At 41.9% G+C, this 18,333-nt stretch overlaps 1 protein-coding gene across 1 annotated transcript in view; it reads right to left on the bottom strand.

Annotated features, from left to right (window-relative positions):
* The window catches only part of pigg (phosphatidylinositol glycan anchor biosynthesis class G), a 157,650-nt gene that overhangs the window by 72,939 nt on the left and 66,378 nt on the right, over positions 1-18,333 (bottom strand). The window contains exons 7-8 of the mRNA XM_017704079.2: positions 14,149-14,366; positions 4,690-4,974 (exon numbers count right to left, since the gene is read on the bottom strand). Of these exons, the coding sequence (XP_017559568.1) occupies positions 4,690-4,974; positions 14,149-14,366 (503 nt within the window). The remainder of the gene's footprint in view (positions 1-4,689; positions 4,975-14,148; positions 14,367-18,333) is intronic.

The following is an 18,333-nucleotide window of genomic DNA, read 5'->3' on the forward strand; positions in this document are numbered from 1 at the left end:
CATTATGAGCTTGTTGTAAGAATAATGTGTGATTATTTCATTTATTTGTAGACATTTTTTACTTGTTTTTAAGCCGTTTCATATTACGAAACTGTCTGGTTCCATTGGCAGACCATGTTACTTGTTTTAAGCATTATTTTTTCTTGAAAATTATATTCAATATTCTTTAAAACCCTCTCCTTGGATCACCACCTTATCGTGGTGGAGGGGTTTGCGTGCTTGAATGATCTTAGGAGCTATGTTGTCTGGAGCAAAAGCTCCTGGTAGGGTCTCCCATGGCAAACTGGTCCTAGGTGACAGGTCAGACAAAGTGTGATCCATAATAACCCCTATGAAGACACAAAAGCAGGACTTGTGTACCCTGCCCGGAACAGGGTTACCGGGGCCCCACCCTGGAGCCAGGCCTGGGGGAGGGGCTCGCCAGCGAGCGTCTGGTGGCCGGGCATTTACTCATGGTGCCCGGCCGGGCCCAGCCCGAAGGAGTTACATGAGTCCCCCCTCCCATCGACCCACCACCAATGGGAAGGGCAGTAGTAGGGGTTCGGTGCGTTGTGGATCGGGCAGTGTCCAAAGGCGTGGGCCTTGGCGTTCTGATCCTCGGTTGCTGAAATTGGCTTTTGGAACTTGGAACGTTACCTCACTGGCGGGGAAAGAGCCTGAGTTGGTGCGCGAGGTTGAGAGATACCGGCTAGATATAGTCGGGCTCACCTCAACACACAGCTTGGGATCTGGGTCCAATCTCCTTGAGAGGGGCTGGACTTTATTCTTTTCTGGAGTTGCCCATGGTGAGAGGCGGCGGGCAGGTGTGGGCTTTCTCATAGCCCCTCGACTCGGTGCCTGTATGTTGGGGTTTTCTCCGGTGGACGAGAGGGTAGCTTCCCTACGCCTTCGGGTTGGGGAACGGGTCCTGACTGTTGTCTGTGCTTATGCACCGAACAGCAGTTCAGAGTACCCAGCCTTCTTAGAGTCCTTGGGAAGGGTGCTTGAAGGTGCTCCTCCTGGAGACTCTATTGTCCTACTGGGGGACTTCAATGCTCACGTGGGCAATGACAGTGAGACCTGGAGGGGTGTGATTGGGAGGAATGGCCTCTCTGATCTGAACCCGAGTGGTGTTCAGTTTTTGGACTTCTGCGCAAACCACAGTTTGTCCATCACGAACACCATGTTTGAACACAAGGATGTCCATAAGTGCACATGGCACCAGGACACCCTAGGCCGCAGTTCAATGATTGACTTTGTAGTCGTGTCATCGGACTTGCGGCCATGTGTTTTGGACACTCGGGTAAAGAGAGGAGCTGAGCTGTCAACTGATCACCACCTGGTGGTGAGTTGGATCAGGTGGTGGGGGAAGATGCCGGTCAGACCAGGCAAGCCCAAACGTATAGTGAGGGTTTGCTGGGAATGTCTAGCAGAAGAACCTGTCAGATTGATCTTCAACTCACACCTCCGTCAGAACTTTGACCAGATATCGGGGGAGGTGGGGGACATTGACTCAGAATGGGCCATGTTCCGTTCCTCCATTGCTGAAGCGGCTGACTGTAGCTGTGGCCGTAAGGTAGTTGGTGCCTGTCGGGGCGGTAATCCTCGAACCCGGTGGTGGACACCCCAGGTGAGAGATGCCATCAAGCTGAAGAAGGAGTCCTACCGGGCATGGTTGGCCTGTGGGACACCAGAGGCAGCTGGCAGGTATCGACAGGCCAAGCGATCTGCGGCTTCAGTTGTCGCCAAGGCAAAAACCCGTGTATGGGAGGAGTTTGGTGAGGCCTTGGAAAGTGACTTTAAGTCGGCTCCGAAAAGATTCTGGCAAACCGTCAGGCGACTCAGAAGGGGAAAGCAGTGTGCCACTAGCACTGTATATAGTGGAGATGGTGTGCTGCTGACTTCGACTGAAGACGTCATTGGGCAGTGGAAGGAGTACTTTGAGGACCTTCTCAATCCCACCGACACGTTCTCCAGTGAGGAGGCTGAGTCTGGGGACATGGGAATAGGCTTGTCCATTACTGAGGCCGAAGTCGCTAAGGTAGTTAAGAAGCTCCTTGGTGGCAAGGCTCCAGGGGTGGATGAGATCCGCCCTGAGTTCCTCAAGGCTCTGGATGTTGTGGGGCTGTCTTGGCTGACACGCCTTTTCAACATTGCGTGGACATCGGGGGCGGTGCCACTGGATTGGCAGACTGGGGTGGTGGTGCCTCTTTTTAAAAAAGGGGACCGGAGGGTGTGTTCCAACTACAGGGGAATCACACTCCTCAGCCTCCCTGGCAAGGTCTATGCAGGGGTACTGGAGAAGAGAGTCCGGCTTATAGTCGAACCTCGGATCCAGGAGGAACAGTGCGGGTTCCGCCCTGGTCGTGGAACACTGGACCAACTCTTCACCCTCTCCAGGATTCTGGAGGGTTCATGGGAGTTTGCCCAACCAGTCCACATGTGCTTTGTGGATCTGGAGAAGGCATTCGACTGTGTTCCCCGGGGTATTCTGTGGGAGGTGCTTCGGGAGTACGGGGTACATGGCTCTTTGCTACGAGCCATTCAGGCCCTGTACAAACAAAGCAGGAGTTTGGTTCGCATGGCCGGCAGTAAGTCAGACTCGTTCCCAGTGAGAGTTGGACTCCGTCAGGGCTGCCCTTTGTCACCGATTCTATTCATAATTTTTATGGATAGAATTTCTAGGCGCAGTCAAGGGATGGAGGGTGTCTGGTTTGGTGACCTCAGGGTCACATCGCTGCTGTTTGCAGATGATGTGGTCCTATTGGGGACATCAGGCCGCGAACTTCAGCTTTCGCTGGATCGGTTTGCAGCCGAGTGTGAAGCGGCTGGGATGAGAATCAGTACCTCTAAATCCGAGACCATGGTTCTCAGGCGGAAAAGGGTGGAGAGCCCTCTCTGGGTCGGGGATAGGCTCTTGCCTCAAGTGGAGGAGTTCAAGTATCTCGGGGTCTTGTTCACGAGTGATGGTACAAGGGAGCGGGAGATTGACAGGCGGATTGGTGCTGGGTCAGCAGTGATGCGGGCTCTTTACCGGTCTGTTGTGGTAAAGAAAGAGCTGAGCCATAAGGCAAGGCTCTCGATTTACCGGTCGATCTACGTTCCCACCCTCACCTATGGTCATGAGCTTTGGGTAATGACCGAAAGAATAAGATCGCGAATACAAGCGGCCGAAATGAGTTTCCTCCGCAGGGTGTCTGGACTCTCCCTGAGAGATAGGGTGAGAAGTTCAGTCATCCGGGAGGGACTCGGAGTAGAGCCGCTGCTTCTTCACGTCGAGAGGAGCCAGCTGAGGTGGTTCGGGCATCTGGTTAGGATGCCTCCTGGACGCCTCCCTCGGGAGGTGTCACAGGCGAGTCCACCCGGGAGGAGACCCCGGGGAAGACCCAGGACACGCTGGCGCGACTATATCGCCCAGCTGGCCTGGGAGCGCCTCGGAATCCCCCTTGGAGAGCTTGTGGAAGTGGCTGGGGAAAGGGAGGTCTGGGCTTCATTGCTTAGGATGCTGCCCCCGCGACCCGAACCCCGGAGAAGCGGAAGATAATGGATGGATGGATGGATGGATTCTTTAAAACAAGTAACCTAATCTGCCAATGGGATGGGACACTTATAATACACTAGATAAATGAACTTAAAACAAATAAAAATGCACAGAAACAGGAGGTATGATCTTATAATATTCTTACAACAATCTCATAAGGAGAAATATTCGATTTATGGACTGCATTTAAGATGTTTACACCTGCTAAGATATTATTTTTTGCAGTGCACATCCTCACAGTGTGAGAAGTGGTTTGGTTTTCTTAAATCTGCACTATGTACGTTTTTGGATATTTGAAGATATATCTGGTGGTATCATTTTGTAATGTGGGTTGTGCTTCAACCCCTTCTCTGAACGGATGAATGTGATGATTGTGAGTGCTTTAACAGAGTTTTCAAGGGAACTGTGGTAAGAACTTGGTGAAGGACATGTCTTCAGAGGATCTACTCCTGTCGTCATATCTTCTTCAGTATAATTTGCTTTTGCATTAGAAACCAAAGCATAAAGCTCGAGCTTCTTTCTGAGCCTGCGCTTGTATGAAGTGGATGTATGCAGTGGTCCAAAAAATCTGACCTGACACCTTTACTTTTAAATTATTATTTAATGCTTTAAAGGGTAACTCACAGCAACTCTACAGGGCAGCAAATCTTACATAATCCAGCTTTAATTGATGTACTGCACAATTTGTGATTTGTGATGATTACTGAAAGCACATAGCTACCAAAATGGACAACCCCAACATCAATGGTACATGCAATACACCAGCTGAACATTTCATGATGAATGAACTATTTCAAAGTCACTTGCAGTATTATTATTATTATTATTTTTTACATTAAAGTATATTACCTTTTGCCTAAAAAGTGATTATTTCAGAGACATGGTGTTTTGGCACGACACCTTTGACGGTGCAATAATTATTGATAATTATCAAATGATACAGAAATATATGTTATGACAAGATTTTTGGTCAGTTCTTCCAGCTTTTAGTTGTAGACGGAGACACTGAACAGCACCAAAAGCAACATCTTGTGACTCACAGTGACTGCTGAATGAAATTTTAAGTCATATCTGGAAGGTTTAATAAAAAGTTTGAGGCAGCACTGTGAACTTCAACCCAAACCACTACTACCAACTGCGGTCCCCGACATTTTTCTCAGTCTACTCACCTTGGGCTGTGGGCTGCCAGGTATGGGGACATATCTGGCTGCCATGGCAACCAGAGAACAGAGCAAGGCGGAGGAGAAGAGGATGGCGGTGAAGGCTAGGAGCCAGGGCAGGGAGCAGAAGTAGCAGGATGCCTCGGCGGAGGTGCACACCAGCACGTGTATGGAGGAGCCCAAAAGGCAGAGGAGGTAGAAGGGCAGAGAGAGGAAGGCAGAGGCCACGGGCACATCCACACATGCTGCCCTGCTCAGAGCCTCTGGCATGGCCAACACCAACAGCACCAGCACCTGCAGCAAGCATGGAAAGGAAGAGGTAATGCAGATTCAGTATATCGATATTAATTACACAGTTTCACAGTGAACAGACTTATTGACATGAGAAAGTGAGTAGACACAAAAACAGTCTGACAGTCCTTTCTTCAGTAGTTAGAAATCTCTCGCCTGTGCCTGAACTAAGCAGTGCAAGCTAAAATCTATATTATATAGCCAATATGCAAAAAGTTTGAATGCCTCTAATCAGTTATCACATCTTCTACAGTGAGCAAGCTTAAATGGCATTTTTTGCCAAATTTTAGTACACAATTTCTATTTCTATTTCTAAATTTGCTGAGATTAACATATTGGAAAAATAAGCAAACAAACAAAAACATATCAAATCTAAGCCTCATTTGGTGTTTTTTTTCAGTGTAACATTTAGCATATAAACAGTAATTGTGCATTAAAATATAGAAAGATAAAAATAGAGTTCTCTGTGTTGGTGATGGTGTGTTACTATTATTACATCTTATTTTCACTTAGAAAATCAACAAAACATAATTTGACCTGGGTGCCCAGACTTTCGCATATATCTGTATATAGAATTAAAAAGCTTCATTCCATTTCATTCCATTCCAAAGGATGCAATGAATTTTTGAAAAATAAATAAATAAATAAAACAACAGCCAACATACAGTGGAAATCACATGATTTCCCTAATGAAGGCAGTACTGATCATAATATTGCATTGATTTCTTATACGTGTAAAGGCCACCCCTAACTGCGTATATCATGAAATTAAACATTCCTGAAAGTGGTCTACAATGCATTTTAGAAAAAAAACAAAAACATTTTTTGCAATAAATTACAATTCAAATATAATTAAAATGATTAAAAACTAATAAACCTCTTAGCCCACACGTCACACTCACTACATCACTGCATATAACTAAACTCAATCTCATAACAACAGACCAGGTTATTTGTTTGATAATGGTTACAAAATTTAAAAGTTAGCAGTAACTGCTGAATAACAAGCCTGTAAGTTTAAAGTGTCCAGTCCTAAAAAACGTTCTTTAAGGATTGTTTAATAAAGTCAATGATTATATAAAATGCCATCATACCCTGAATAATCATCTGAATGTTTAAACGGTTCTTTACATGGTTAAATGGCTCTTCTCCACAATGGAAAACTGTTGCAAAAGGTCCCTTAGACAATTTTCTAGACAGCACCAAATTGGTTCTGCTACTGTTAGAAGTCGGTACTATATAGAACCTTTTCGAGTGTTGGTATTAACAAAAATTAGCAATTTATTTCCTGTAAACATATTTAATTTTTGAAGCAGTATGTAATATTAGACATTTTAAAAAATATTATTATAGTTTTATCATTTCATTGGTATACAGTCTTTATATATCACTGCTTTCTAAACCTTGTATCTGCAAAATGGTAACTTTACAGGAGAAGGAATAAAACACACTTTACTTTTAACGTAAGTCAGTGGAACCAGACATTTTTCCAAATTATTTTGGGTCATTTCTTTTGGTCCACTCATCATGAAATTTAGAACACAATGTCAATGGCAACGGACATTTTTTGGTCAAAAACTGAAACAACAAAACTGGAGATGCAAGGTTTTGTTCAGATAGCAGCAATATGTAGCAGAAAGAACCTCATCATAGTCGAGCAAACTATATTTATGTTTTTTAGGATAAGATAAGATAAGATAGACTTTTATTATCCCACGGGGGGAAATCTGCATTGTTACAGCAGAATACACAGTAAGCAGATAAAAAGCAGTAAGTAGACAAAGATGTGCATCATACAAAATACAAATAAAACAAAATAAGATATACTATAGAAATAAACAAAGGCATCTGTTAGCAGAAAAATATAAAAAATAAAAACAGAATTAAGAAACTATACAAATTTCCAAATGCAATTGTATGGATATTGCACATTTCTGAGCAGGTAATGATATTGACTGGATATTGCACAGAAATTGTAGATATTGCACAGTAATAATTATAGATATTGCACAGAACCATATGTATTGCACTTGTACCAATCTATCAGCAGCAGATATTGCACATTAATTAGAGGTAGGATAAGATATAGGTCTATGTGGTGTGTTCGTGATAGAGTGCACTATGATAGAGTGTGAATCCATAGTGTGTTTATGACAGAGTGTCTGAGTCTCTGCTTGGGGAGGTTTTGATTGTAGAGCCGAACAGCAGTGGGGAAAAAGGAGCTGCGGTATCTCTCTTTTCCGCATCGCAGGTGGAGAAGCCTGTCACTGAAGGAGCTGCCCAGTGGTGCAACTGCCTCCTGTAGTGGGTGAGAGGGGTTGTCCATTATGGATGCTAGCTTGGCCAACATCCTCCTCTCCGCCACCTCCCCCACTATTTACTAATGCCTGCTAATTAGTCACTAAAAACTTTTTATTTGTTACTGAATTGTAAGCCTGAAAGCCAAACTAGAGAGAATTACAGGTAATAATATGTCAATGGACATGCTTTTATTATGTAATTACTGAATGATCATGAATAACCTTGTTGTTAAGGGTTTAGATCATTCAAACATTTACTGCAATGTATTAAGTACTACGCATTGTTTGTTGTCCTCTTTTGTGATATTACTACACTTGTATAGTGATTTTATGATGATATTCATTTCTGTACAATTGCTGCCAGGCAAAAGTATTCAAACCACTTCAAAAATCTTCAAATAAAAAAGAAAAACTGAAAATTGCTGCTTGCAGAAGTATTCAATGCCTTCAGACTAATATTTGGTAGAAAAACATTTTGCTGCAATAACAGCTTTAGGTCTGTAAATTTCTAACAGCTTTCTAACACTGTTTGGGAGAGTTTTTTGCCTGTTGTTCCTGGCAGACTTACTTCAGGTTGATCAGGTTGATTGGATGATGCTTGTGGACTGCAATTTTCAAACACTGCTGCAGATTCTCTATTGGAGATCTGGACAGTCTAGGCCACATTAACCTTTTTGTTGTTCAACCACTCCTGTGTTGCTTTGGCCTTGTGCTTAGGATTACAGTCCTGTTGACAGGTAAAGCTTTAGTTTTATAGCAGACTAAAGCAGGTTTCCAGTATCTCCTTGTATTCTGCACCATTCATCTGTTCTTAAGCTTAAAAAAAGATACTCAGTCCCCACTGAGGAAAAGCATCCCCATAACACAAAGTTGCCACCCCCATACGTCACTGTTGTGATGGAGTTTGTTGAGGCCAAAGCAGAGTTCCATTTGTGCCACACATAGCATTTTGATTTTGCACAAAATCCTCAATTGTTGTCTCCTCTGACCACAAAACCTTATCCCACATTTTAGCTTGGCCACTCTGATGTTTTCTGGCAAACTCTTTATGTGCTTTGAAGTGTTTTTTTCTTCAGCAAGTCTTTCTAGTCACCTCACACAGGCCAGTTATAAGCAGAGCTCTTGATATGATTAACTAGTGCAATTTCACTCCAGTCTCAGCTACTGAACTCTGTAGCTCCTTCAAAGTGATGCTTGGCCTTTCTGTGGCTTCCCTCACAAGTCTCCCTCTTGCTGTGATGCTGAGTTTTGTGGGACAGCCTTGTCTAGGCAGTGCCTGGGTGGTCTGACACAATTTCCACTCCCTCACAATTGATCCAGCAGAGCACACTGGGATAGCCAAACACTTGGATATTATTTTGTAGCATATTCTTGTGCATGTCTGCAACTTTATCTCTCATTTCCATGTGTTCAGACCAGTGGTACTTAAAAAAAAAAAATCTAATATTGAGAAAAAGGTAAATGTTTTTAATGATATAAAATTAGAGTCCCCAGGGGTGGAATACTTATGCAAACAGCATTTGTCAGTTATTAATTTTTGTCACAGAATATTTTCATCACTTTAAATTAACACCTTAAAATCCCAGGCTTATTACATACTAAGGCTTATTATTCAGTAACTACATGAACTTCAGTGCAAATTGATTGACCTATTCTTATGTTGTAGAACTGTCTAGTAAATCTTTAGACCTGCTGGAGGATCCTGGCCATTTAAGAGGTCAATACATTATGAGCGTAAGTCTTTTAAAATGACAATTTGACAGTAGCAAAAAAGTGTCATTTTTAATAGATATAAGAGATACACCTGATGACTTAAGTTGTTTGGTTGCTTTTGCAAGTCACTGTATATATCATGAAGTTCCTGATTACAGTCAAACAAACTACACAAACTAATTGTCAGTGAAATTGTTGAAAAGTGAAAACAACCAGCTCACACTTGAGCTGAATTTTGACCAAATGCCTAGACTGGATATATACATTCAATCCAGCCATTCGATACACATTTATTCACAATGCTTATTTGTTCAAACAGTTCAAACAGAAGCCTTGCCAGACTGAGCAGACTGATCACAATGAAAGCTTACTGTATCAGGATGCTCCAGCTAGTCTGCCATCTTTTTCAGAGGAGTGTTCTTTGGCATTTTAAAAGGTAAGACCAATTACGATTATCTTTCCCTACCAATTTCCTATCTAATCTTAGAGCCTGAGCCACAGGCTAAACCCCTGCACACACAGTCCATCACTCTCACACTACAACCCCAATTCCAATGAAGTTGGGACGTTGTGTAAAACATAAATAAAAATAGAATATGATGATTTGCAAATCCTTTTCAACCTATATTCAATTGAATACACTACAAAGACAAGATATTTAATGTTCAAATGGATAAACTTTTTTATTGATTTTTGCAAATATTCACTCATTTTGAATTTGATGCCTGCAACACGTTCCAAAGAAGTTGGGACAGGAGCAACAAAAGACTGGGAAAGTTGTGGAATGCTCAAAAAACACCTGTTTGGAACATTCCACAGGTGAAAAGGTTAATTGGAAACAGGCGACTGTCATGATTGGCTATAAAGGGAGCATCCCTGAAAGGCTCAGTCGTGCACAAGCAAGGATGGGGTGAGGTTCACCACTTTGTGAACAACTGCGTGAGCAAATAGTCCAACAGTTTAAGAACAACGTTTCTCAACATGCAATTGCAAGGAATTTAGGGATTTCATCATCTACAGTCCATAATATCATCAAAAGATTCAGAGAATCTGGAGAAATATCTGCAAGTAAGCGGCAAGGCAGAAAACCAACACCGTGACCTGCGATCCCTCAGGCGGCACTGCATTAAAAACCGACATCATTCTGTAACGGATATTAACCACATGGGCTCAGGAACACTTCAGAAAACCATTGTCAGTGAACACAGTTTGTCGCTCCGTCTACAAGTGCAAGTTAAAACTCTGCCATGCAAAGCGAAAGCCATATATCAACAACACCCAGAAACGCCGTTGGCTTCTCTGGGCCCGAGCTCATCTGAGATGGACTGACGCAAAGTGGAAAAGTGTCCTGTGGTCTGACGAGTCCACATTTCAAATTGTTTTTGGAAATCATGGACGTCGTGTCCTCCGGGCCAAAGAGGAAATGGACTCTCTGGATTGTTATCAGCACAAAGTTCAAAAGCCAGCATCTCTGATGGTGTGGGGGTGTGTTAGTGCTCATGGCATGGGTAACTTGCATATATGTGAAGGCACCATTAATGCTGAAAGGTACATACAGGTTTTGGAGCAACATATGCTGCCATCCAAGCAACGTCTTTTTCAGGGATGTCCCTGCTTATTTCAGCAAGACAATGTCAAGCCACATTCTGCACGTGTTACAACAGCGTGGCTTCGTAGTAAAAGAGTGCGGGTACTAGACTGGCCTGCCTGCAGTCCAGACCTGTCTCCCATTGAAAATGTGTGGCGCATTATGAAGCGCAAAATACAACAATGGAGACCCCGGACTGTTGAGCAACTGATGTTGTACATCAAGCAAGAATGGGAAAGAATTCCACCTAAATAGCTTCGACAATTAGTGTCCTCAGTGGGAGCTGGAGCCTAGCCCAGCAGTCATTGGGTGGTGGGCAGGATACACCCAGGTCAACATCATTAACAATGAAAGATATATTCACATTTTGGAGAAACATCTGCTGCCTTCTTGACGACGTCTTCTTCAAGGACATCCATTTTAACATGACAGCGTCAATCATATTCTGCATGTGTTACAGCAGCATGGCTGCATAATCAGGGACTGCAGGCACTGGACTGGCATTTCTGCAACGTGTGGCATAGCAAACAGCACAAAATATTACAATGAAGGACTGGTATGGTTGTGAAGCTGAAGACAGACACTTTCAAAATAGGATCCATTGATATCTTCAGACCCCAAATGAAAGCGCTGTTAAAAGGAAAGTGACCACCAACACAAAATCCGAGAACACTCTTCTGCACATTTTAATGCACACATGAAGAAAAAAAAATAGTGATGTGCACAAAAGTTATGGCACATTTCATATTTTGCATTGCAATTTGTCCCCAAAATGTTAAAACTGTATATTAAATTTAAGTATGTCCCCTGTAAAGGATATGTTCATTTTAACTTTGAAAAACAATGAATTTGAGGTGTTCAAACCTGGCCTACGATTGTATCTGATACTGTGGCACAGTGATAAATTTTGAAAATATCATGACATTAAATTTTATCAGTCCTCCACAACCTTAGCTTGAGCTGCTGAATGAATCCCTGCACAGTCTCTCTATGGAGCAGTGTCTTCAGGAGAAGTGGCTGTAGAAAAGGACAAGCTGCTGCTGCGGTGTCCTTGCTTCGCATCAAAGTGGTGCCAGTCAAAGCCGAGGCTTTGAAAAGCATACTATTCTTTTCCTTGCTCTACTGTGCACCCTCACTCGTCGCTCCCTCCAGCTGAGAATGGTTCCCTCTCCGGGACCAGAGCTGGAGATGAGGACACCGTTTGATGAGATATGAGATGCCTCAAAAACTCCTCAACTTTTAATCCAAAACAAAAAAGAAAGCTTCTGCCGAAGGGGGCAGAAGAAGTGCAGCTGAATCATTCTTGTTAGTTTTCTAAAATGGGGAAAAGCTCTTCTGAATGCATAGCAGAGCCAGTTTAGTGTTGCCATAATTAACATAAAAGAGCAGAAATGGCTTTAGAGGCTGTAGTCCAAAGAAGGACACCAATGTTACAGCAGCTTTTTGGGTTACGCTTACAAACGTCTCAATAAAATTGTAAAGTTTGAAAACATTTTGAATCCTGAAAGTATCAAATGACAGGACGCAACCTTTATCAGCTTATTGGGCTCAGATTCATTAAAAGAAAAATGCCTAAGGTTTGAAAACATTTTGAAACTTGAAAGCACACACATTTATAAACCACAACTTAATCAGCTTCTTTAAACAAGCATCTTGGGCTCGGCTTCAAAAAAAAAAAGAAAAAACGCCTACATAGCACTACAAGTTTATAAGCATTTTGAATCCTGAAAGCACTAAAGCACAAACAACTGTGTATATACTAAACACCGTATCTGTCCCGCAGATCACAAGTCTGCAGTCAACCAAACTGCAATGTCCCAATGGCTGCAGGAGCTTGATGTTTACCAGTCTGATTTTGTTTGCTGTTTTCCTGCTCTTTTCCCCCATCAAATGACCCATTTAAATGATAAAACAGACAAAAGAGAAATATAATTTTATATATATATAAAAAAGCAATAAATCAAACATTTCTGTTGCTGCTATTGGGTTGGTTTTGTAAGCAGGGATGTCTGTGCATTGGTAATTTGTCTTGGAGGCACCTCATGGGGCACTTGCTACATCTCAGAACTCACAAAGCTCGGGCTTGTCCTTTGAGTTGGAGTATAATAGCGCTCTTTCATAAACGCAACCTCCAGAGAAAGTGTCTTTGGAGATAAAACAGAAACTAAAGGACCTCCACCACAAGACAGCAGCACCAAACATGCTCCACTGGGTAAACATGCTGACTTCTGAAACATCTACACTTTATTTAAGCACAATAATTAAACAACATCGAAACAGAGCACAGCTATACAGGGGTGTCACACATCAGAACAGCATCAGGCAAAACAGGTTCATAGCAGGAGAAGAAATAGCTGTTATGGTACAAACTTCATATTCTCAAATTACAGTTAAAAATAACCCCAATTCACACTGTGGGGGGTAATGTGCATGAGTTATAATACATGCTAATTGTAAAGCCGGTGGATTAAAATGCATAATTGCATGCAGCTGACTAAAAACGTCAAAGATCTCCTCTTACTCTTTCCTATGGGAAAAAAAGAAACCTGCAGTTCTATGAAAGTGCAATCAATTATTAAAAAGGCTGCAGTCTACAGTGAGTCAATAAAAGCAGAAGAATCTTTGGGCTGTAGGGACATGCGATCAAAATACCTCAGGTCTTCAAGAGACCTTCAGCTGATCTCTATTGACTTGAAATGTCACCCAAAATGTATCTGGGGAACTATGATGGTACAGTTGCAGGTTACTGTTTGGAAAAGAAATGTTGAGCATGAATATAAACTCCAATCAGCTCAAATTAATGAACAGTCTGATGCAGTGCTTCCTGATCCTGGACTGGGAGTCCCCAGTGTACGGCAAAGTATTGTATTTTTACTCCTGAGCTAAAAGTACTTCACCAACTAAATCACCCGTGTTAGAATGAGGAAAATATTAAACAATGCATTGCAGGGGTGAAGGGGGGGTGGGGGGGCTCCTGGACCATATCTGGTCAAAACCACTTACCATCAGACTTATCTGACATTCCACAGCCAACTTCTAACTTTTGGGACATTGGTGTATGTTGAAGGGCTTCTGTCAATGTATTTCAAGACTCTACTGTTTGCAACTTAGGCCCAGATCTCTAAAATATCTGTCATCAGGGACGAGAATCAATCTAATGAAGCACTTAATGACTTGGCTGGAAGCTAACTGTAGCGCAAGGGAGCCCTTCAGGCCAAGAGCACACAGCCCATGCCCTTGCATTACCTCAAAACTCTACAAAGTCTGCCTTGCATTGCACAGTCATGTTTTCAGGCTATTCCTGTATGGATCTATGTCTGATCATGGACTGTTACTTCAGGTTGTGATATACACTTTTAATTTGTTAAATGAGGAATGAGTCTAGCTGTTCACACAGCACAGGCCAGCAGTAATACTGACACATAATAACACTTAATAATATGGTACAATAAAGATATTATGTAATCTTTAAATCTAAAAAAATGAGCTTTAAGGCAATAAAAGCTAAAAGTATAAAAATCTAAATCCAGGGTTCTAGGCTTACTTCAAGACAGAGTTTGCATGAGAGCACTGTACCTGCAATATGAGGCTCATGCCAACGATCATGGAGTACATGTCGTATTTGCCCAGCTGTTTACTGAGGGCTGCACTCATGGCTTGAAGGGCTTCCAGGTACTGCTTGAGCAGTTTCTTGCCCATGTTGCCCAGGACCTCTGACGTGTTTCCATCCATATACAGCTTCATCCAGTTCCCATGAGTCTTCTCTGCCATGCGAAACTGCTCATAGCCATCTTCTGTTTGAGAGAGAGAGAGAAAGAGAGAGAGAGAGAGAGAGAGAGAGAGAGAGAGAGAGAGAGAGAGAGAGTGTTAAGGTAGAGAAAGAGATAACATAATAAATAAAGAGGGTTTTACAACAAAACATACCATACCCTTAGAGAAAAGACTGAGTGTCCTAAGCCAATCCTATGTAAACATCACTACTGCGCAAAAGTCAGTTATTCATTTTTCTGCATTTCAGCAAAAAAGCAGCATATATTTAACGAAATATATTTTCAATACTAAGTGTGCCCACCCTTTACCTTTATTCCATTCTTTTTGTGAGATTTGTTTTCAGTTGTTTCTGCAGTTTCTGCTTTTTACAGTCCAAGTATCCTAAACACATTCAATGATGTGGAGGTCTGGGGTTATGAGTACACGGCTCTGAGAACACCAGCAGCTTCTTTGTCTGATTTGCAAATGTTCTCTCTTTTTGTCTATTTCCTTTTTGTCAGTAACAGCTTCCTGGAAGCTACACATCCTTTCCAACCCATAACATAGAGTTGTCTTCTCCCAGTGGAAGGATGGGCAGATCTGAAGCAAGAGTACAGCTTGATTTTCTCCTCTCTCTCTAAGATGGAAGCTTCAGGTAGTGTTTCTCTGATGGTTGTAGTTTTTGCTGTTCTTCCAGGGTCTTGCACGGTTCTCTGCATATTTCAATAATTTTCAACTATTTTCAAATGAACAGTTTTTTCAACTCATTTTCAACTCCAGTTTTGGAAACTCCTGCCTTTACTTATTTTCCTTCGACTTTCTCCTTCCTTGTGTAAGTGGATTATCTTGCATCTGATCTCCTGAGAAGTATAACCTGAAAAATAAACAACTTGTACTTAAAGCTAGACTATGCAAATTTTTGGGGATTTGAAGACCTCTCTGATGGAAATATGTAATCTCTATAGAAAAGCATTGTCAATGCCAAGCATCAGCTTGAGAGGTACAAAACCCCTCAGCATAGGGTTGTGGAGCAGTGGAACTGTGTTCGGAATGAGTTTACGTAGATTCCTGTTTGTGATCCTGAACTAATCATACAACAGCAGGACCCGACCTCACTTATGCTCTTCTGGCTGAATACAATCAAATGCTCACATAAATGTTCCAATATCTATTGTAAAGCCTTCTCAGAAGAGCAGATACCATTACTGCAGCAAAGAGGACACAAACTCCCTCTCAATATCCTTGATCTCAGAAGAAATGCTGGATGAGCTGGCGTCTACAAACTTTTGGACATATAGCATATCTTCATCAGTATAATGTTGATTTTGCATGCCTAAAAATTAAGCCGGACCTTGTTTTTGAGCCTGTGCGTGTGACATTAATATGTAAAGACATTTAAAAAAAGGTCCAAAAACTCCTATAAAACCTGACCCAACGCTTCTGACTTTTAAATTATTATTTCAGGCTATATGGGGCAACTTGCAACTGACTCAATAAACAAATAGACATGCTTCTTTTGAATACATATTACTTCTTTTGATTTAAACAAAGCTAAATGCCTATTTTGACTGGAGAATAAATAAATGAAGGGTGGTCTCTGACTTCTGCACAGTACTGTACATACATATAAAGATATGTGTGCATATGTAAATTGTATGCATAATGTGCAGGTATATACACTTGTAACACTATGTAAACTCTTTTTTCCCTTCAATACTATTTTCAGCACTAGCATTTCTGTCATACTAAGAAAATATGGGAATGGGAACAGTTGTCTACTGCGGTTCATGCAAATAAATCTAGCTGAATCTGGACATCAATCAGAGATGAAGAGATATAAATATAAGCAATGTAGAAACAAAGATAGACATTTTTTTCTTAATGATTAAAAAAAAAAAAAAAAAAAAAAAAAATATATATATATATATATATATATATATATATATATATATATATATATATATATATATTTATATATGTGGAAAACATTGAGGGCGTGTTGTGTGTTCAGTGTTTAGGAGAGATAATAAAGTGGGTAAATAATCAGCAAAATATGTATACAGTTCAGGGACTAATGTATTGGAGGAATTATAATGGGGAAAAACAAGCTACAACCACCTGCCTATCGCCTGCCTGCCTGCCTGCCTGCCACACAGTGAACACGCAGTGTGGCTCTGGTGGCACTGATGCGTTTGAGAGCAGACAGGGGAGCCCAGGGCGATCTCAGCAGGCAACTCCCAGAGCGCTAACAGCCATGTCAGTTTCACACAGCTCACTGCGGGAACTCTCTGTGCCCCACCGCGCAGAGCCATTAGCAAAGTACACCTCTACACTACTGCCACACAATCTGACACAATCACTGACTGGACACATGCTAACAGTGCTCACTGCACCTAACCAGGCTGGGAGTCAGTATGAGCACACCCACGGGTACACACAAAAAACACACATACACAAATACACATGCTTCTTTTGATCTCTAGGCCGCTCAACGCTTCTACCATTATACCCTTTCCTTCTGTCTTTTCCCAAGTACAGGTTCACTCTGATCTGATAAATAAATATGATACAAAGACAAGATACTTAATGTTTTACCATCACAACTTCATTATTTTTAGTAAAGATAATGTCATTTTGCTGGTAACACATTTCAAAAAACTTTGGGACAGAGACCATTTAAGACAATGAACAATAATCCAACAGTTTTGCTTTGAAGTATTTCACCTTCTAAATTGCATATTGTTACTTCCTGTGTCTGGATGTTTCCTTCGAAATGCTCCGGCCACGTTGCAGCATTTGATGAATCGTGTGTTGATGGGCATTTCTAATTGTGAGTTATACCTGGATGATATCGTGGTGTATTCCTCCGATTGGGCTGACCATGTGAAAACTCCATGTTGTGTTTGGTCGGTTACAAGAACCTTTGTTAACTTTAAACCTTGCAAAATGTGAGTTTGGCAAAGCTATGGTTATTTATCTCGGTAAGCAGGTTGGACAGGGACAAGTTTGCCAGGTTGTGGTGAAAGTGCAGGAGATTATGGAGTTCCCCGTGCCTCACACTAAGCGCGAGTTCAAGCGTTTTCTTGGTATGACAGGATATTATCGAGGGTTTTGCCGAAATTTTTCTGATGTTGCTTTGCCTCTGAGAAGTTTTTTTCGTTCCTCCTGTGATTTTGTTTGGTCTGATGTATGCCAGAGTGCTTTTGAGTCTTTGAAGTTGTTGCTTTGTAACACTCCTGTCTTGTCTGCTCCAGATTTTACTACCCCGTTTAAGTTGGAGGTAGATGCTGGTGCTATTGGTTCTGGGGCAGTTTTGTTACAAGATGATCAGAATGGAACTGACCATCCAGTGGCTTTCTATTTGAAGAAGTTTTTAAAACATCAGCTTAACTACAGCACGACTGAAAAGGAGACGTTAGCATTGTTGTTGGCTCTGCAACACTTTGAATTATATGTTGATGGTAGCCAGTTATTGTATATACGGACCATAACCCCCTCATTTTCCTTTCTCGGATGAGGAATGCAAATCAGTGCATTATGAGATGGGCGTTGGTTGTCCAGGAGTTCAACCTTGACATTCGCTATAAGAAGGGAAGGGAGAATGTATGAATGGCTGTTCCTGTTGGCGCCAGTTACAAAAAGTCTTTGATTTCAGGAGCAACATGAAGCGGTTTTCTTATTCGGCCTCGCACGGTTCCGCTCCCCTGGCTGCCTGTCAAATCTGTATTTGATGTGTTTACTATCATTAATATTTATTATTTTGGTTTTTTTTGTTTTGGTCTGGCGTCTGGGTAGGCAGTCTTGCTTCCTCTTGTGCGTCTTACCCCTAGGAGACATATCAATACCATCATCAAAAGACTCTGTACGTAAAGCGTAAGCCTCAAATGAATGCCCATGACCTTCGACCACTTAGACAACACTGCATCAAAAAAACAGCATGCTTCTGTGATGAATTACCACATTGGCTCAATAAACACCATCACTGCATCCACATATACAAGCAAAGACTTA

Source organism: Pygocentrus nattereri, chromosome 8, assembly GCF_015220715.1.
Source record: "Pygocentrus nattereri isolate fPygNat1 chromosome 8, fPygNat1.pri, whole genome shotgun sequence".
Classification (NCBI taxonomy): Eukaryota; Metazoa; Chordata; class Actinopteri; order Characiformes; family Serrasalmidae; genus Pygocentrus; species Pygocentrus nattereri.